Source organism: Gymnodraco acuticeps, unplaced genomic scaffold (assembly GCF_902827175.1).
Source record: "Gymnodraco acuticeps unplaced genomic scaffold, fGymAcu1.1, whole genome shotgun sequence".
Lineage (NCBI taxonomy): Eukaryota > Metazoa > Chordata > Actinopteri > Perciformes > Bathydraconidae > Gymnodraco > Gymnodraco acuticeps.
Window position 1 is genome coordinate 342,154 of NW_022989778.1, and position 21,697 is coordinate 363,850.

A 21,697-nucleotide genomic window follows, 5' to 3' on the forward strand; every position below is an offset into this window, starting at 1 on the left:
TACCCTTGTGTTTTGTTTAGCTAAAAATGGTTAATATTGTCTGATAGCTGAGTTTCTTTCCGTTAAGTGGGTATGACACATTCATAGTTTGTTAAATGTTAAGAAGCCCTCAGACGCTGTTTCTTGCAAGATGTTGCGTGATGCGGGCCGGGGCATGGGGGCATGGGGCTTAACTGGAGTTAAAATAAATTAACATATCAGTAGCTAATCTTATTGGAGCAACAACGTTCATCTGTACCTCTGTAATGATGAGGCGGCTGGCCATGCGCAGACGGGTTTTGGGTCCAAAATGGCTGGTGACCATGACACGGAGGCCCGCTTCTGGAAACCTGAACTTTGAAGGGCTGTCGTGCATGATCTCGTCCACCATGACCACCGATCCACGGCTGTATTCCTTGGTGGGCTTGACTGATGAAGATGATTTAAATATAGAAAAATGAAACAAATGTAATTGGTGAACCAAAAATCAAAAACATGAATCCACCAAACATCGGACAAGCATGATTGTTTTCACTCACTTTCTATTAGTTTTAATTGCCTCACTGAAGTATATGGACTTTAAAACTTCAGGCAGCAAGAAAATGTACTGTACTGGAGAATCATTTTGAAGTCAATAGTACTCCAGTTTCCTGGGACAAGTTGCTAATGAATATAAATGACTGCTAAACCTGAGATATTTTGTCATATTTTCTGAGTTAGAGCTGCACCAGGCAAGATTTTCATGTCAACACGCACCATTCCCATTACCCTAAATCACAACGTGGGCTCAATTCGGGCAGTTTGATGCCTGCACAAATCAAAACTTCAGAGTAACGGCGTCCACTAAATAACAGCCTGGATGTCCCGTCTGGACAGGTTGGGATGTTTTCCAAAGCTCTGAAGTTCATTCCTCCTTTGGATTGGCTCCCTTAGCTTTTTTTCAGAGATGAGGGAAGAGATTCTTTGTGTTTGTTGTCTTGCCAGAAAACTCATTTTAAGGGAACATAATATGAAGGTTAAAAGCATTATAAATCCAGTGTTTTACATCTCGCAATAAAGTGAGATCATCTTCCAAAATGTCAACTTCTAATGCAGTCCATTACGATTGAATTTTACAGATAATTTCATAGGTTTTTAAAAAAAGTTAACCTATGAATTGTTTCAACTGATAAAAACCAACACTTTTATGCATGAGATTTTCATGGATGTATTTATAAGGATGTTTTTACAGAAGTTCACCTATGAACACATGTTCAGTCTAAATACAAATTGCATATATTTGAAGGATATAGAATATATGTATGTAAATATGAGTGAGGTTCACAGAGCAGCATAAAAACCTTCCAGTTGCAGCCAATTCAGCTATGGGACCACTTAATAAAATAACTACAGTTTTGACAGAGTAGCAGATTAATGATCACTCCTTTTTTTATTTCACTCTACCCTCATATCATAGAGTTTAAATATTTGGGAATCCCCCCTGGACCCACCAACGTTGAACTCTTTCCCCTTTGGTATAAGACATCACACACCAGCAGAGTTAACATGATTTCTGTGTACTGAGCTTCAAAAAGCTTTCCCAAATTGCCTGGTGCAGCTTTGAAGTGTGCGAGTAGTGAATATTTATCGGTCGACCGAGATTAATTTTAAAATGACATGAAAAAAATAACCTCCGGCGTCTATCAGTTGACGATGTTAATCTGTAATACAGGTATCTGACACATTAAATGTGTGCTCCGACAATAAAACCTATCTCTACATGTTTTATTGATACCCTATAACTCCTCATTTGCTCTCTGTTTACAATTAACTTTAAGATGCAGTGAATGGGGATTAAAAAAGTTCTACAGTAAACTTATTAGTTTAACTGCCTTAAATTTGACTTATTATGCATGCAAGAATGCACATAAATTAACAGTGTAAACAGAGCCGGCATAAACATTTCCTCTAGTGAAATTCATTACCACTTCAGGAGTGAGGGTGTCTACGCCCCAGAGACTGGCAGGAGAAAAGTAGTATGCAAGCAGAAAGAATTGGCACACAGCAGCACAACACTGTTGACAGTAAGCAAGAATAAGTTTAGTAAGGCTAAACAGACAGGCAGGTTAAATCTAATGCAGCCAAAGTGGAAAGGGTCAAATGTCACTGATTAGACTTTTTCTAAAAGGCCAAAGGCAGGAAAGGAAGAAGTGGAGCGTTGCGGCAAAAAGGACATCTCAAAGAGCATGACAGTAAAAGATGTTATTTAGAAAAGGCAAATGTGTCCAGACGTTTTTTAATAAGTCTGAAACCCAAGACAACAAAGTCCCCTGACATTTAACTGCATTACTGAAGGAAGATTAAATAACTCTACTTTGCTGCCCCATTTTAAAAACAGGAGCATTTCATTTTGTGCCCCCTGTATGCTCCGATAAGCTTCAGTTGCTTATCAGCCAAGGAAAGGACTTGGCAGCAAAAGAAAAAATTAATCGAGGAACATATAGGACTTACAAAATTACCACAGGACAAAGAAAAAGATAAAGGTACATTTAACAAACCGTCTTTCTTCAGGTAGTGCAGTTCATGAGGTCAAGGGACTGAAGTTTTCATTATCTTTGAAAAATGTAGTTCTGCAGAATCATGTTAAAAATAGTTTGACAATTCGGAAAATGTGTTGTGTGAACTGATGTTAACATTACATAAAGCTACAGCTAGCAGGCAGTTAGCCTAGCATACTGTACCAAAGGAACACATTGATGTGAAGAGTGTCCTAGCTTTGTCTGAAGGTGACAATCTTCATAAAAGCACCTATATAGATCAATATTTAGCATGTCAGCTATTATTTGTTAAATTCATAGAAAAACTGAGACCACCTTCATGTCAGTAGGCTATGCTAAATATGAAGCTACAGACAGAAGCAGATTAGCATTGGGATAAGCCTGAAAACGGGGGGAAATAATTCACATGCTTCTACCAAGGTAACAAAATCTCTTTACCATCATCTTAAAGCTCATTAGTAAACTCATTCTTTCAGCTGTTACATTTGTACAAATGTAAAGTAAGGGTAAAGAAAATAACCAACTGGTTTAAAAGCTGTTATGTGTTTGACTTTATCTTGTTCGTTACTTTGAGTTACCTTGTCATTCTAACTCTTGATTTACTAACTTTCACAAGACTCGCTGCCCAACAAATTATCCTAACCTTTACTTTTCAAGGATCAATGCCTAATCTTAACCATTATGCAACGGTTTGCAAATCCAGAGATATAATCTAGACATAACACGGTCTCCAGTACATAGGCTATGCTAAACAAATGTTAGTGTTATCGATCTTCTCATCTATCTGTCAGCAAGGAACAAAATTAGCATAGTTTCCAAAATGTCAAACTTTTGCTTTAAATTAATTCCAGCAGAATAAGATAAGGAAAATGTAGGTAAATTCAGCAGAAAGGAGCAAAGCTTAAGCCACAGACCCTCGAACGGCAGAAACAACCACAGTCTTCCAGAGAATCAAAGTCAAATCTAATATATTTTTCACTATTCACTACTGGCAGAGAATAGTCTTGGGGTACCCAGCCTGTCTGATTAACCTTACCTGGTGAGAGCAATGGCAATGACGGGTCGTCATCCACAACATAGTCATAACTAGTATTACCATCCTCCATCTCGCTGCTGGCCGCAGCGTTACCGTTGGCCACGTTCTTCTTCGACTTTGCACCCGTGAAAAATCTCTGCATGCTGGAGTTGAATCTGATAAAGAGATGGAACAAAATCCCCTAAATTAAAGATACTGAAATAATTCAACCCAGAGTTCAAAAAGGGGGGGGGGAAACAAAAAGATAAGGCATTCAGTTTGAAGAAATACTTTTACAACAAATAGGGTTTATGAGCTCCAGATGAAAGGCTGGAACTGAATTGAATATGCAGTTTAATTAGCCAAAATAACCAGTTTTTCCTTTGTATTTCTATAGTATGAGTTTACAGTAAAGATGGCCTACTTTCTAAAAACCCACATCAGCATTTTAATATACAAACATATGCTATTCTACATTAGAATAGAAAGTTAGTGTTCCCAGAGGCCTAAGACCATTTGGGGGACATTTCATCAAAAGGGATCTCACAAACACTAAACACACTTTAATTGCCAGGGTCATCTCAACATTGTGCGAGAAGGGCCATCTTTGCAGGTAAAATTGTAAACGAATGAAGTAATGTGGGTATTTATAAAAGCTTTAAAAGCCATTCAGCCACTTTCAAGATATCCCTGTCGGAAAAAAGAAAGGAAAACCATCTAGCCACAAATTTCAAGGCAATGGTTTCAATGTGTAGCCCATAACATCTGTATAAGATGTACACGGGGAATTTCAACATAACTGACTCGGGGAAACATTGCCAAGAATATAACACACTATGAAAGATCTCATTAATGTGTCATATTAAAAAGGATATTAAGATGGGCAACATGGGACCAAGGGAACAAAACTCCCCACAGGAGCTGCCCTCTCCCTTTATGAGGTTATATGCCTTAAAGTGTAAACCTTAAAACTAAATGAAAGTTTGTTATATTTATCTGAATTCAGCGTTAAAGGATAGATTTTTTGTACAGAATTTAAGCCAAAACTGACAAAGGCTAAAAATGTTACTAGGAGTCAAATTGAGGAATGTTGATGCTGTCGATAAAGTTAAAGTTTAAAAATAAATACAGAGCTTTATTCCTTCTTTAACCTCGAATAAGGTGATAAGAAAACATCGAGCTAGCTTGACAAGAGACACTAATGGTAATACTTTACTGTTCTTTATCATCACAGTATCCACTTTTAAACTGTGGATACTTTACTGTTCTTTATCATCACAGTATCCACTTTTAAACTGTGGATATAGTTTTTAAGATGTCAGGCAAATGCTAACAAAGTTATCTAATACTACCCAGAAGTTCAAATTTGTGCTACATTGTAAAAAGTTACTTAAACATTGTAGTCTTTGAGGACAAGAGACTAAATGGGGATAATTGTATGCAGATAGGAGGAGGGTGTTTGATTCTAATTTAATTAAGTCAATGTTGGGCCCAAGCAATCTAGACTAATGACATCCCAAAACAAATGCTCATTATTTAGGATTCAAAAGCATTAATAGATTTGTTTTACTTTTACATTGTGTCATTAGTTGTTTCCCTATGGTGTTATTTGTTTTCACAATTGTCAGCACGCATGCTATTTGAGGAGAGGGGAAATATACAAAAACTAACCCAGGCGCTGGAAGGTCACCTCGGTGCTCTGATGGCACTAAATAAAACCCTCTCTACTCCATTTTGTCTGGAACAGCTCGTAATGGTCAGCAGATATTTTTGGGAGAGGGGAGACATATGACAACACATCCTACAGTAAGCACTTCTTTCCTCCAAATGAGAAAGGAGAGGAGGGATCCGGCTAAGCCTGTGCTCTTAGCCACTGAAGAGGGAGAAAGATTAAACTCTTATGGCAGGGAGAGAGCAGACGGCTGCTGAGTGTAACACAGATTACCGGCTGGACAGAGACGTGGGGCGGCATTATGCAGTTTGGACTATGAACACACAATAAGGCAAAATAGGTTGACTTTGGTGATACAAGCTGAAAGGTGACGGATTAAAAACAGAAAGACGAGATTGTGTAAGATTGTTATCGAAAAATCCTCATAAATTATGCATACCCCAGAACATGACTACAAAGACACCCCTACCCCTAAGAAAGGCTATAATACACTATATTCAAGTGTTTCATGGGGCAACAGTTTTATAAAATTAAATACAGTTCATTATTCGTTTAAACTAAAACTAGTAAAACACCAGAAATTGCCAACTGGAGATCTATTCGCAGCATTAAAAACACATTGTATAAATCCATTTGTATAATTAAAATTGAATTATACAAGTTCTGATATCTAGTATGATTGTCAAAGATCCAAAAAATAGGAAAATGCTATCCCAAATGTTTGAAAGGGCATCACAAAAATCTTTCTGGAACTGAGGCAGCCAAGCCGAGCGTTAACATCTGGGAAAGAGGACATGGAAATGAGAAGCTTCCCTCCAGCTGGAAACCCACTCTCCTCTTGTGAAACCTGAGTGCACTCATCATCAGCCCACAGGTATCAGTGGGTAAGAGCTCAAGCATCCCCCCCACGCACACACTCAGGTGGTTGCTGTGGGAACGTGCCATCAGTCAGACGGACTGAATAATCGAATAAGAGACAAAATGTTCAGAACTCACTTCATGACGAGGATGTATCCCATGTACATGAGCACCAGTATCAAACTCTCCCACCTAAAGAGGAAGAAAAGACATAAGATGGATAACATGATAAGAAATACATAGAATATCCAGGACATGTTAGATTACTACAGTGGATAAACCAAGATTTAAAACCTAGAAGTTTTACATTTCTAAGCGAGATTATTCAACTTGTGTTCAAAAAGTTACAGGACAATGAGAAATCACAGTGTAACGTAAAGCCTGAAAATAGTGATGTCAGTTACAGAAATATAAATTACAAGTTTGCTAACAGTAGCCATCATGATCTAAAGGTCATACCAGACAAGCAAAATCATTGAATGTGAAGAAAGGTTGAGTTTTATTGCTTAAAATGTAAGCTCATAAATTAGAAGACACATTTATTTATTTTTGAAAAGTTCATGGTCTTGCTCAAAATGTGGACATATTTACAGAATAACTGAATGAGAAACTTACCAGACTATCTTCTCGTCATAGATGAACTGAAAAGTAAAAATTAAACATTTCTCTTAGATAAAAAAAAAAAAAAAAAAAAAAACTACATTCATGGCTGATGTTAAAGGTGGGGTAGGTAATTTTGGAGAAACCAGCTCGAGTGCGCTAGAATTTGAAAATACACAGCCGGAAAAAATCTGCCACTTCCTTACAGAGCCCCTCCTCCAACACACACGAACGCGCACATGACCAATGAGGGCACGAGATAAGTTTGTGCCCCGATGGAAGGCTGACAGGCAGGTAGGCCATCCAGTTACTTTAGCCGGGCCGGCTAAAAAGATTGGTCGTGCTTTTTACAGTACTACGGCTTCCACAGATGACGTTTTTGTATGTATTTTTTGTCAAAGCACTTCAGATATTCATTGCTATCGGGATGTTAAGAGCATTCCATGGAATATAACAAAACGTGTATCTCGAGCCGGTTTCTCAAACTTACCTACCCCACCTTTAATTAATAAATCCATGTGGTCCAACTTACTGCAATTAAAGCCAAAACAGACAGGATGTAGTAGGTGGAATCCCTGAAAACTGCCCACCAGGTCAGGATCACCACCTGATAACACATGGGAAAAGTGCAGTGTCACATTTTAGATATTTTATTTATCTGTGGGTATTAGAGTTCTGTGAAGCACGTTGGTATATGATACTATCAAACACACACAATATGTAAAAGTTTACTTCAAGAAACAGAGTTATGATCCGTGAATGCCCCGAGAGTTTATTCTACATTTCTACGTAAAACCAGTTCTGAGAAAGCTAACCGAAGCAGATGGCTTTGTTCCCCCTAAGCAAAAAAAAACTTCTGCCACACATGTGCTGTACTGCGGTCTAAAAATAAACAGCAGGATGCAGCCGGAGCAGGAAGTCAGTCCCTCTAACACACACACACACACACACACACACACACACCTGTCCAGCAAAGATGCCACAGACACCAATGATGCAAAGGATGTTGAAGACGGCCGAGCCAACGATGGTCCCCACACCCACATCGCCATGGGTGATGAAGACACCTGCACACAGGAAGCAGCAGCCAATCAGAATCAGCGGTGAATCCAACCATCTGGGAATGTCGGAGTGTGTGTGTGTCTATACCAATGACGGATGCAAAAAGCTCTGGTGCAGAGCTGCCAGCTGCCATGAAGGTGGCTCCTGCAACATCTTCACTCAGATCTAGTTTCTGCAGAAATAAAGCAAAGTATTTCACAGACGAACCGGCAATGTGCGACTGAAAAGATGAAAGACTTAAAACTCCCAAGTACCTCACAGATTTTCTCCAGCGCTGTCACAAAGTATTCGTCGCATACTATGGCGAGGGCGAGAAACATGTAGAGAGCCTAGAGACAGAATCAGCTGAGTTACATCAGAAGTGCAACTGTGTGTGTGTGTGTGTGTGTGTGTGTGTGTGTGTGTGTGTGTGTGTGTGTGTGTGTGTGTGTGTGTGTGTGTGTGTGTGTGTGTGTGTGTGTGTGTGTGTGTGTGTGTGTGTGTGTGTGTGTGTGTGTGTGTGTGTGTGTGTGTGTGTGTGTGTGTGTGACAAGGGCAATATGGACTGTGTCTGTGTAGAAACATCCCAAATCAGCAGAAATTAGCTCAGTAAATAGAGCCTTGGCAGAGCCCCATGTTCTCCAGCTAAAGGACAGATGAAGGGGAATCTCAAAACACAGCACCCAATTAAAATGTCAATTAAGAGATGGGCAGTTTTCTCTTACAATTTATGTCAGGATAGATGTGGGTGGGAGGCAGCCTATTTCAGTAGTTGAGGCAAGATCTATAAATGATAGATCAGCTGTGACATCACTATGGGCAGCCAGCAGCAGTGCTCTGCTCTATGCTATCCACAGGGGGCAGTGCAGGACTGCAGGATGATCACACCCCCCCACACAGACTTCATCTCACTCCTCTCAGCAGTAAGAACTCATATTTCAGTGTGGAACATAGAGATGGGGACACTTCAAAATCAGTCTGGACAAATTTTCATTTCCTGGTTATGCAGGAAACATTTCACTAAAGCACTATAGTTAAGTACATTTTAGAGGTACTTGTACCTTAGTTGAGTAGTTCCTTTTCGTGCTACTTTATATCCCCGAAACACTACAAAGGGAAATATGGCACCTTTTACTCCACTACATTTATTTAATAGGTACTACTAGGTACTTTGTAGATTTGGATTATTCTGAACAAAATATAAATCAACTGATAAATGATGAAGCACCCTTATAAATTAATCTACTCAGTATATGACATTATAATATAGCCACACCTTTACAAGCTGCAACACTGAAGCAATGTACATATTAATGCATCAGTAATTATTATCATATAGGCACAATTATTCTGAAATAGACCATTCTGTACAATGAGTACTGTTACACATGTCGTTTTTCTATCCTTAATCTTTTAAATGTATTTAAAGAACCATTATAATGCAGGACTTTTACTTTTAACAGAGTATATTACCTCCCATCATCCAGTATTTTGTGAGTACTTTTCCCCCCTCACCTGTCACTAAGAAGATCTTCAATCTTAAATTGATCTTCAATCTTAAATTAAAACCACAATTGGGCACAACAGAAAAACAATACTGATGATAATGTTGGCGATTATTGAGGTTTAGAAATAATTACACAAGGGAAGGATTAGTACTGCAGGTCTCTCACCTCACAACTGCCTCCCACTAATGTTTGTAAAATTCTCAATGCAATAAAAAACTATTAAGATAAAGTGTATTGTTGGTGCCACCACGGAGGCATGTCCTTTATATATTTGTTGTTTTTTGCAGTGCAACAATATATTTAAAACAACTATATATACAAACACACACATCTAAATTTCTAATGAGTTTTCAGCTATATTCAACACCCCTACACTGTTTTTAGGATAACATTCCCTGTGTTCCCTCGCTGAGTTGCAGCAGAGCCATTGGGGCAAAAGTGAATACTTTGACTTGACAGACTTGAAAATTTACAATACATGTTTGTAAGTTTCAGCATTTCTGCCAGAGTATGAAAAAGGCTTTGAAACCTCATTTTATGCTTGGAAATGTAAATTTGTTTAGTTTCTGGTCAAAGTTTTCTGAGCAGGATTTGTTGTGTTTTGACCTCAGCACGTTTTAAAATACTGGCTACAGCCCCGAGTTGTATTTGACTAAGAACCTTTCTTAAAGCCAGTTCAATCCAGAGTGAAGAACAGCACCTCCTGCTGAACAACACTGAAGAACTCCACATGCGCCTGTGTGTCTCCATGTCGAATCAGCGGAGCATGGCTGAATGTAGACAGTAATAGCTTCTTTTTTTCGACGTGGGGAAGCAGCTCATGCAATAGAAATATTGGACATTTGCCTGTCCTTTTTCCCCCCCCCCGTTCTGGGCCTGTTTTCAATACAAGTCAGTGCATTGTTTTGATTAATCATTCTGAAATTCGAGCTCTGACTAAAAATATTATAATATCAGAGTAGCAATAGCATATTTATGATGGTTTCCACACACAGACACTCATGAGTTAAAGCTCTCCTTTGAGAGACATCGGCACTTTATGACCCTCGAAACTGTAAAATGAAATGAATGACGTCTTGTAGTTTAGTTGTTCTGATGTAAATTCAAAATATAGTAAAGACTTATTAAATCGGCTGATTTTAATCTAGTGCTTCATATTTTACCGATTTGCATGTAGGCCTTTTTTGCTTACTTTATACCAAGCCCTATTAAATGTAGTTGTGCCTTGGCTAGATCAATTCAAGACCCATTAAGGGAATATGTGAATACAAATTCTAAATGCACTTACGGAGCTATTCCAAGAGCACATATGCATTATACCAAGGACAAGAATTAACCCCAACGCTCCAAGAAGTATTAAAACAAATACCCACTTTTCTTACATACATCTTTCTCATGCGTGCATCATTTGAACATTAAAAATGATCTTTACAATCTTGCTAAGAAAAAAACTGATACCTTAAATCTACCTGCAACCATCTGAGCTCTGTGAGAAGCAGCAGCTTTATAACAAGAACATAAAACATACAACTTTTCTTACCGCCAAGATGTGAAGTGCAACGGCCCCCTTTCTGCGTTCATCAGTGGTGAAAAGGTCACTGGGGAACTCGTGTACCGCTGAGGAGCAGAAAGGAAATGTCACGGTCACAACACATCAGCGGTATGACAGCGAGGTACATGTCCCCAAACCACCCAGAGAGGATCGAATAAACTTCAAGGTAGGTGTCAGTCTCAGAGGAGCAGGCCTGGGGTTGCCTTTTGGGTAAACAAGCTAACCAAAAAAAAACTCTTGGTTGTGGTACCTATGGGAGCCTCATCACTGCTCTCCTTGTTCCGTTTCTTCCCACTGGATTCTTGTACACCTCAAAACAGGGCACCACAGCAAGAAGGGGTCAAATGCAAATTGAACAGCAGCCTGTGATCATCATCCAAAAAAGAAAACTGGAACCTGAGACAACATCAGAGGCTTTGAATTTTCAAAGGCCTGAGATGGATCTGAATACTTTTTGTAAATCATCTTCAGTCCCACGACTCGACAACAAATGACTTTAGACCCTGTTCAAGGAATAAAGGAAGGGGGGAAAAAAACAACAACCATCCTATCTCATCTTCAAAACCTGATGTAAAAGCTTTGGCTATATTAAGAGCCTGAAGTCATACAGAATTAAAATCAAGCAGGCGGAAAACCCTCCCATGCTGGGGACTGATCATCCAGAGGTGCAGCTGGAACACAGTGTGATTGTGGTACCAGCATACGGCTCACATCTCTGGGAGCGCAGCAGCCTCCACGGTGCACCTGGCTGGAGACAGAAGCTGGCCGTCTTTCGACATCTGCGGCGAAATCCGCCCTGTTTGTGTTGGGCAGGAGCTGTGGGCTCATATCTTGTCTGTCCTTGTAACAGGCCTGCCACAAAACTAGCATAACACGTCACTTACTCAAGCTAGCTCTAAGCTACAGTTAGCCTTATACTACAGGGAGAATAAACAATCCAACTGAAAAAAAACTAGACAAAGAGTCTACAGCATGGATGTATGAAGAGGAGTCATGCTAGCGGCTCATTTAGCCTATACTTAGACATAGTGGTGCTTTGAGCTAAATGCTAATGTCAGCATGTCACAATCAATGAATATTTTAGCAGTGTTTTAAGGATACAGTTGTGAGAGTTTTTTAGTTTAGTGGATATTTTCACAGTTTTAATATATTTTTTATATTCACCCAGGGTTCAACTCACACATATTTTTTCTTTTTCTTTTGTTGTGTACTTTTATTTTGAAGTGTCTGTGTTGGGTTTGTAGCATCCTTTGCTGTCTGGTCATCTGTACAGTATATAGGGCTGTGCTTTTTTACATTCTGTATATCACCTTGATAAGAGAATGCAAATAAGGTGCACACAACGACAATAGGCCCTTTCTCACTGCGGAAATTTGGACTTGCCAAAGTAGGAAAAGCACAGGTGTTACTAACACTAACAATGGCTTTCTTTTATTAAAGTGAGAGCCAGTATGCCTTACTAGGAAACCGAACTCATGAGCCAAAGTGGATTTCAGCCATCATTCATTTAGCTTCCTACACCTGTGCTCTCCCTGCTGTGAAATCAAAATATCTTGTGTTTTTGACCATGTTTATCATCTTAGTTAAGTGCGTTGGCATGCTAACATTTGCCAATTAGCAATGCACACAGTCAAATTGTGGCTGTCATTCATTGGTTTGGTCATAAGCCAAAGTATTTTACCCAATGATGGCACCAAATTAAAGCGGATCACCAAACTAGTCATGCGAGGGACATAACTGAATATGCCAGCTGTAAATAGCAATGAATACTTGTCAACAGTGCTGACACTACCGCGACAGTCAATTCATCCTTTGTGCACTACAAATAGATGAATTTCATGGCAATTTCAACCAACTTTGCCATCCCTAGAGCGATGCAGACACATTTGCTAAAGAAAAAAAAAATAGACAGGAGGGATTTTCCGCTTTACCAACTCAAGCAGAGCAGTAACACAAAAATTATGCAAGAACAAAATGCTATAGTCTGAGCTGGCAGAACAATGCCGTTACAACTGAGAATAAAGGCAATATTTTGGCCCTAGTCGCATATGGAGTTGTGAAGTGGAACATTGCTCACCTGAGACTTCTCACTGCATCTGTCCCAACCTCCCCACTGCCTGTTTCTCTGATACACAATGGTGTGCACACACGACTGAATCAGTGCTGCATTTGGAACATTGCACAAGCAAATCAAACACTGCACATATATAGTCCAATCCCACCTAATCAACTGCATGCCTCCCAGATTACATCACATATGGAAATGTAGTACATTTTGTACCTTCATATGTCATCCAACACATCTCTGCCAGAAATAGCATTAGTTCCTTTGAGTCAGTAGTGGTGGGACACAAGTAAATCTTAGGGGATTTGTATGAGTTTTGGCATCTCACTTTAGCACTTCGACTGCCTTTATGACACAGTAAATGACTTAATGCTACTGATTAGAGGACAAAATAGTCATACAAAAAGAGTGAGTAATGCGTTTGCGAAGTACGACGAGAAACTGAAGAACACCTGGCTGACATTGGAATTTTGCTGCAACATTAACGGTCGATGGCGGCGTTAGCTCATTTCATTTCTGACAGGTTTATGTGCTGAATGAAACGTCTTGAAAAGCAGACGGCCCTCAAGCAAAGCCACAATCAATTACAGGATATGTCAGCGGTGCCCTCGGAGGTGACTGAAAACCAACTGATGCCAATACAGTACGCTAAACTCCTACCGATACCTCATGGACAGACAACCATACATTAATATGGCTGCTTACTATATAAAACCATGGGGAAAGTATCCAGTTTGAATTTGCCTTTGTCTAAGCCTGTTCACCTCTTGCTTCCACGTTCTGTAGCCAAACCTGCAGGTCTTCCATGAATCGATAATTAAATGTCATTGACATCCATGTTCTTTGGTTACATGTTCAGCCCCTTGCCACAGTATACAAGCAGGGCTGGCTGAGAGAGAGGTCAAAATAGGTGGTCACAAAAGGTGTTTAAAAAGGCGCCAGCAGAGAGATGACAGACAGGGGTCACCTCCCAGCCCCTGTAAACATTCAGCAGACAGCGTCTACAGGGTTTGTCTCTGTCTCGTCGCTGTAGAGGTCAAACCGGACGTGAACATGCTTCTGCAGGCGATTCCCACACAAGGACAGGACGGACACACAGGAGAGTCACAACACACAGATTGCTTAAGTGATGCATCTCAAATGAGCCCCATCAATAGACTAATGTGCAGCTGAGTTGAATTATGGCTCACTCTTACAGAAAATAAGGGGAATAAAGAGGAGAAGGCATATTGTTATGATGGATTTTGGAAGAACTTATTGCAGAAAATGTTCTGTGACAAAAAAGGAATTCTCTTCGAAAATTGAAATCATGTATCAAGAAGATTTGACCAACCTTCTGAATTCATTCAAAGAGTTTAGGGCAACTTACAATTGTTTAAATGTAAGTTGCAAATAAAAGCAGCAGAGAAGCAGTGAAGAAGAACAAGTGAGAAGCTGGAATTAGAAAGTTTGGGGTTTATGCTAAATTAAAAGTGAAAAATTATGATAATCAAAATAGTTGCAGTTTAACATTACTTCCTCCCCCCAACAGATTTACTACAGCATACATAATTGTATCATAAAGTACAGCTTGTACAAAAAAAGATCTTCAGGTAAATTTGCTTAAGAAGGCGCCAAGAAAGCTGTTATTAGAATAGAGTAGAGGGTGTTCTGCTTTAACAAAATGTGTACACATCTGAAAGAAACAAAAAAGTATCTATCCTGCTGCTCTTGTGTGGAGCTGCTGTCATTTTTGGAGGCAACAAGGGAACGAGAGCGTGGAAAAAGGGATGTCTGAAAAAAAAAAAAAGTCCTCTTCAGAAGCTGATCTAAATACTATAAATAAACCCTGGATTCTCTGTTTGGACACCTGTGCAGCTTATGCAAGAAATGACTGGCAACACTTTTGTTCATCCGTGTCCCCAACCCCTCCCTCTTCATCTTATCAACCCCTGAAACTTTGCATTTTATAAGATGCAGCACTGCCATTACGTCCTTAAGTTTGACAGCATTACAATTATAAAAGGGGTCCGAAAAGGGTGACCTGACTTTATTTTGAGGACACCATTTTCTTTTTTCTTACCCAAAATGTTTTTATTTTATTCCAGCGTTCCCTCTGAAAGACATTTGCCATGTGAAAAGGACAGCATTTTTTTTTTTAAACCGAAAAAAAGGGAATAATAATCTCCTTTGCATCTTTAAGTTATTGACTGGGACCAATTCAACACGGTTACCGTTTTTTAAATATTCATGTAATGTTGTTGAAAGTCTGTGGAGGATGAAAGAAAATAACTTTGGGAAGAGCCTTGCTTTTTTTTATGAGAAAAATAATATTCCTCCCATTATTCCTTTTCACATAGTCCATAAAACCAATTGAAATCCTGCTTTTATTCCATGTACCATTAACACGGGTACATTTCCTTATATTTGTTGTGACACGTCTACACATTAAGTCAAATGTATTCTGTAGTTATTTAAAAACACTGAATAATTGCACAAATGTCGAGTGTAACATATATTCTCTCTTAATATAGGAAATCTACTTAGATAACCTTAATTTATTAAATCCAGAGCATGCCAGTCATTCTTCACATTTATTATACCATAACCTGGTAATATTCTAGATATTGTGCCGTTATATAAAATGGAGCTCAGTACTGAGTGCCACCTGTTGTCCCAGAGACACGAGGACTGTGAGGATGTGGGGGACCCTGATGTAAACAAGACGAAAGTCTTTCTCTGGTCTGCATCCCCTTAACAATTGTATGTTTTGAGCTGTACTGTACCCAATATACAAACTGTTAATAAACTTTTCAATCAATCAGGACAGTCTCAACCCTACACTCTCGTCTCAACTACTGTACACAACACTCTGTACCACTTACTACACTACTAAAGGTGGGCGGGACTAAAAAGACTAACAAAGAAAGTGTTGTTACAGTCCTATGTCAAGTAAACCTCAAGTAAAAACACAACTTAATCACATAATAAACAGCGGGGTAATAATATTATGATGCATGTAAGATGTTCTGGCTCCGTGCCTGGTGCTCCCTTCTGTCACAGACCCACACACCAGCCCAGTCATTAACAGAATACAGTCGACACTCCAGTACAGTAGTGTCAGAGACTCTTCAGAGGAGAATGATTCCTCTGGGTCATTATTAGTCCATTAGATAATTAGCTTGCTCTGGCACACATCGCTGAGCAGCATGACTCAACTGTGACTGACATCAGCCATTCTTGTAAAACAGGACAACATCACGAGCCACTGGAAAATCTCTGTGACCATCAGAAAGAACAGGTTCTGAGAAGAAAAGAAAAGGAGCAGGGGGCTCAAGTTAACACAAGACACAGGATTATCCTCTTGTTAGCTCGATACTTTCACATGCTTAAACATCACATGAACAACTGCTCATGTGAGCACTTAAAACACATGCAATTTCACCTGCATGAACACACTCGCATACCTATTCCACTTCTACTTTGAGCATGAATTCCCCTCAGCCTATACGTGACCGTGTGTACGAGAGGGAGCAGTCAGGCTGTTGAAAGAGGCCAAGCTGGTGGACCAGAAGACTCCTGGTTCAATAACCTAAAGGCGACGCTGCTGTGAGACGCAAGCATTCAGCTGTGTACGGGAGAAATAGGTAAACAGCTTCCTCAGTGTAAAAGCAAAAGGGAGAAGAGCTACCACTCAGACTTTAAACCTGGGGAAATGTCCTTTCTAGCCTCAGTTTGAATGAAAAGCACTAGTCAAAAGCAGAACAGAAAAATTAATGCGTAGCGCATGGGCTGCCGATCTGAAGCCGAACAGAATGTGAATGACTTAAGAGGTCAAGCGTGTTTGAACTGCACAGCGCGGAAAGTGCCCTGTTGCAGGTGCTCGTGCCTGCTCTCCCCCCTCAACTGCATTGTTCAACTGTTGGCATGCAAGGGAGAAGCAAAGCGAGGTCAGTTTCCATTATGCACCGCAGCATAATCCGCGTTTGTGTAATTCCCTTTTAAAAAGCCTCCTTCTGGTGTTTCCCTGGAGTTGACAAACTGCATTCCTACATGGACTTGCCGCCACCAGCCAGCAGATTTACCCTCTAGATGCCTCCAAATTTCCTGACCACATTCACCAAGACTCACAATACACCATCCACACATTTGCCTAAAATCCTTTTGTGTTTTCTCCAGCAGCAGAAGTCACACTCTACCCACCAACAGACATTTACACCAAAGCAACAGTGCAAGCTTTCGCAGGGTGACGACGCCTCCGCGTCGGGCCACAGTCACCCACAGTTCCTCCTCGCCCACGCCACTGTTCCAGCCTAACATGCAACATGTGCACCCTCCCTGACTGAGCAGATTAGTGCCATATCTAAAACCTCTACAATCAAATCCTGTCGGATTAATTCATAGTACAAACCAAGCCATACTAAAACCTTTGCTTTGTTGTTCACTTCTACATTTTGCCCTGTCGCAGTCTACTTCTATCAGGCCAATTATGCCACTCAAGTCGGAGTTTTAAATATGGTATTAGAGCATCTTTATTAAAAGCAAATGATTCCTCATTAGCCACAGGGGAACATATGATCTAATATTCTGTGTCCTTAAGTTAAGTCAAACACACATCTCTGATCACATTCCTCACAGCCTTGACTTTTGAATTCAGTGATACAACATTTTGTTCCAGAGAGTTATTGCAACTTCTTAAATTTAGGTTAAAAAAAGTAAAGAGTGCATTTGTTCCATTTGTTATGGGACCGCTACAGGGGAAACGCATCTCAAGGGGTGGTGTGACTCGAGGTCTCCATGTGACGGTTAAATAACAGTAACCAGAGGATGCATCAGTCCCTTGCTCAGTGTTTTAGCTCTCTGTACTTTATAGGCATTCGTTGCAATTCAGCAGAGGCACAACAACTGTTAGTTTAGGGGTAATTCGTCAAAGGCCAATAAAAGAGACACTAAGTTTTGCACGGCCAGATACGGCTCAAGAAGCTGACTCAGATAAGGAAATATATGATACATTATGATGTGATATGAATGATAATGGGACACATCGACGTCTGCACTCAGTGCGTACGTCTGTACGTAATGTTACTTTGATCCGGTTACTTATGTTGTGGCAGATATTTAAGTAAGCTTTCTTAATGCTAATGTTATATTAGTCAGATTGCTCTGAAAATGGGAGGTGATATTTTATAAATGTTCACGACGTTCACGCCGGCCGTCTTTCCTGCAATGGCAGTTTTTCTGTATTTCCTCTATCCTGTAATATGACTTGATAGCTTTAAACTCCGCACACTGAGCTCTGATTGGTCAGCAGCGGTGCTTTCACTGAGTGAACACAGGAACCTAACCTGCTCCGGACCAGGTTTGCCGTTCAGCATAAGTTACCATGGAGATCTACCCCGGTAAGAAATGAACCAGCGTCGTAGGACCGGAAACCCAGAGTTAACCCTGAAGTTACTTCGCTGAGTGAAAATCCGGCTTCGTACACTGAACAAAAATGCAACACTTTTGTTTTTGCTCCCATTATTCATGAGATGAACTCAAAGATCTAAAACATTTTCTATATACACAAAATAACCATTTCTCTCAAATATTGTTCACAAATCTGAAAGAAAAAAAAAATCAGTGATAGTGAGCACTTCTCCTTTGCCGAGATAATCCATCCCACCTCACAGGTGTGGCATATCAAGATGCTGATTAGACAGCATGATGATTGCATAGGTGTGCCTTAGGCTGGCCACAATAAAAGGCCACTCTAAAATGTTCAGTTTTATCACACAGCACAATGCCACAGATGTCGCAAGTTTTGAGGGAGCGTGCAATTGGCATGCTGACAGCAGGAATGTCCACCAGAGCTGTTGCCCGTGAATTGAATGTTCATTTCTCTACCATAAGCCATCTCCAAAGGCGTTTCAGAGAATTTGGCAGTACATCCAACCGGCCTCACAACCGCAGACCACGTGTAACCACACCAGCCCAGGACCTCCACATCCAGCATGTTCACCTCCAAGATCGTCTGAGACCAGCCACTCGGACAGCTGCTGCAACAATCGGTTTGCATAACCAAAGAATTTCTGCACAAGCTGTCAGAAACCGTCTCAGGGAAGCTCATCTGCATGCTCGTCGTCCTCATCGGGGTCTCGACCTGACTCCGGTTCGTCGTCGTAACCGACTTGAGTGGGCAAATGCTCACATTCGATGGAGTCTGGCACGTTGGAGAGGTGTTCTCTTCACGGATGAATCCCGGTTTTCACTGTTCAGGGCAGATGGCAGACAGCGTGTGTGGCGTCGTGTGGGTGAGCGGTTTTCTGATGTCAATGTTGTGAATCGAGTGGCCCATGGTGGTGGTGGGGTTATGGCATACCATAACCCCACAACCACCATGGGCCACTCATGCGTAGGCAGGCGTATGTTATGGACGACGAACACAGGTGCATTTTATTGATGGCATTGTGAATGCACAGAGATACCGTGACGAGATCCTGAGGCCCATTGTTGTGCCATTCATCCACGACCATCACCTCATGTTGCAGCATGATAATGCACGGCCCCATGTTGCAAGGATCTGTACACAATTCCTGGAGGCTGAAAACATCCCAGTTCTTGCATGGCCATACTCACCGGACATGTCACCCATTGAGCATGTTTGGGATGCTCTGGATCGGCGTATACGACAGCGTGTTCCAGTTCCTGCCAATATCCAGCAACTTCGCACAGCCATTGAAGAGGAGTGGACCAACATTCCACAGGCCACAATCAACAACCTGATCAACTCTATGCGAAGGAGATGTGTTTCACTGCGTGAGGCAAATGGTGGTTTTCGGACCCCCCCCGGACCCCCCCCAATAAAGCAAAACTGCACATTTTAGAGTGGCCTTTTATTGTGGCCAGCCTAAGGCACACCTGTGCAATAATCATGCTGTCTAATCAGCATCTTGATATGCCACACCTGTGAGGTGGGATGGATTATCTCGGCAAAGGAGAAGTGCTCACTATCACAGATTTTTTCAGATTTGTGAACAATATTTGAGAAATGGTTATTTTGTGTATATAGAAAATGTTTTAGATCTTTGAGTTCATCTCATGAAAAATGGGAGCAAAAACAAAAGTGTTGCATTTATATTTTTGTTCAGTGTAGTACAGGCCTCAGGGCTATCTTAATGTGATCTATCCTTCTACAAACAGTGGCTTAATTAAAGTGAGCTTTAGATGTTGCAAACACTCAGCATAAAACAAAATGCCTCCTATAATAATTGTTATCCGATCGAGCTGGGATGCACAGTGAATGCGTTCCCCTGGAGGGGTTCACAGCCGAGCTTATCTTTGGCTGAATCATCAGTTCTGGACAAACAACTTCCCGGGGAATTTGGACAAACCCACAGATCTGTGATACAAAGATGATTCTCACTGAGAGTTGGAAGCAAAGACTTATGTTAAGTTTGTGGGAAATCTTCGGGTGATAAATAAGATTGTCATACTCCAAAATGTTGTCTCCTTCCACAGACACCATGCAAATCCATTCCAGATGACAACTGCAACATGAACAATAAGTCAGACTGTCTTTTGAACTACAAAGACAAGTGTGTCAAATCATGCAAGATTTTCATATTGATGATTTCCAGAGTTGTGTTTGTTGAATTGTTTGGATATAACTGACCATGAATCATGTCATCAAAGAGCTGATTGTGTGATTCCATGTGACCAAACACCACTTGAGGCACTTTCTTCAAACTGATGCAGAGATTTTACTCGTCTTGTTTGAAGATAATTGTAGTATGAGAGAAATAAAGACCTTTTTGAACCTTAAAGCATGGAGAAATGTCACAGTAGAGGCAGAACATACTATAATGAACATTACTCTACGTATGATAGGTCAGTCAGGGCGGCTCATGCTGTTGGCGACTGGGCGAAACAAAGCAACTGGTCAGTTTAGGTGCCTGAAATCTATCACGGGAATATTCACCAGACCAAGGCCCAGGAAACAAAGAGTCATATGATCATATCACGGTGACGAGGCAGAGCAGTGGAGGGATCAGAGGAAAGGAAACTAGAGCCGTTGAGAAATGTGTGGAATGTGAAGTTCAGTCTGGTGCCTCCAGTGCCGAAGACATTTGAAAGAAAAAAAATAAGGTAATCCTAAAGGATTAGGAAAAAAACTTCAAGCACATAATCTTGTCATTTGGCACTCATTTCAATAAGGACCCACTGTGACTGAGAGCTTCACCATCAAATGGCCACAATACTGAATAGTGTAGAGTCATTAGTGTAAACATTTTAGTTTTTAATGTTTATATGTATAAAATAGGAGGTACCAGAATCAATGGTTCACTAATCCCTGATGGATGCTTCCTGCTGTGACAAAACTGGTACGTTTTTAAATGACTTCCTAAATCGTCTGCATCCTGGTGTCATCCTTTGAGTGAGAGCCAAAAGATATAGTAATACAAAATCAGAATATTCAGTTGCACATAATGTAGCAAATTAGTTCAACAGGTTTCCTTTCAATATAAATTGCCCCTTCAAGGCTTAAAATATAGAGGCTTGAAAGAGCAGGTCAATCCTGTTCAGCCATTTAATATGAAGGAAGTACAAACTGTATACGTATCATATGTTGCTAAAAGTACTCCGAGCCGTTTTAATACACTGTCATGCAGGATCATATAGAGTTAAATGAACCATGTGTTTGTAAAACACTAAGAATTTCCGATGACATGGCTTTGCATTGCTGCCGCTACATTTCAATCAATAATTTCATAAGAAACGCAGTTTAGGATGTGAGCCGTGTCAGTGAAACTGTCAGCATAGAGTCTAGTTGTCTAATTATAGCGAATGCTGCTTCCTTTAAGCGTACCAAAGACGCTTCAGCATAATCAATACCCAACCCTTTTAATAGC

General features: G+C 40.5%; 1 protein-coding gene across 4 annotated transcripts in view; it reads right to left on the reverse strand.

Moving 5' to 3' along the window:
* Nucleotides 1-21,697, reverse strand: part of slc24a4b (solute carrier family 24 member 4b) — a 36,007-nt gene that overhangs the window by 7,568 nt on the left and 6,742 nt on the right. For 2 of the 4 annotated variants that reach the window (XM_034220302.1, XM_034220293.1), the window contains exons 3-11: nt 10,751-10,827; nt 7,978-8,052; nt 7,811-7,895; nt 7,625-7,728; nt 7,194-7,268; nt 6,677-6,702; nt 6,200-6,253; nt 3,553-3,707; nt 239-408 (exon numbers count right to left, since the gene is read on the reverse strand). In XM_034220302.1, the coding sequence (XP_034076193.1) occupies nt 239-408; nt 3,553-3,707; nt 6,200-6,253; nt 6,677-6,702; nt 7,194-7,268; nt 7,625-7,728; nt 7,811-7,895; nt 7,978-8,052; nt 10,751-10,827 (821 nt within the window). The remainder of the gene's footprint in view (nt 1-238; nt 409-3,552; nt 3,708-6,199; nt 6,254-6,676; nt 6,703-7,193; nt 7,269-7,624; nt 7,729-7,810; nt 7,896-7,977; nt 8,053-10,750; nt 10,828-21,697) is intronic. The other 2 variants (XM_034220317.1, XM_034220309.1) reach the window with 1 other exon arrangement.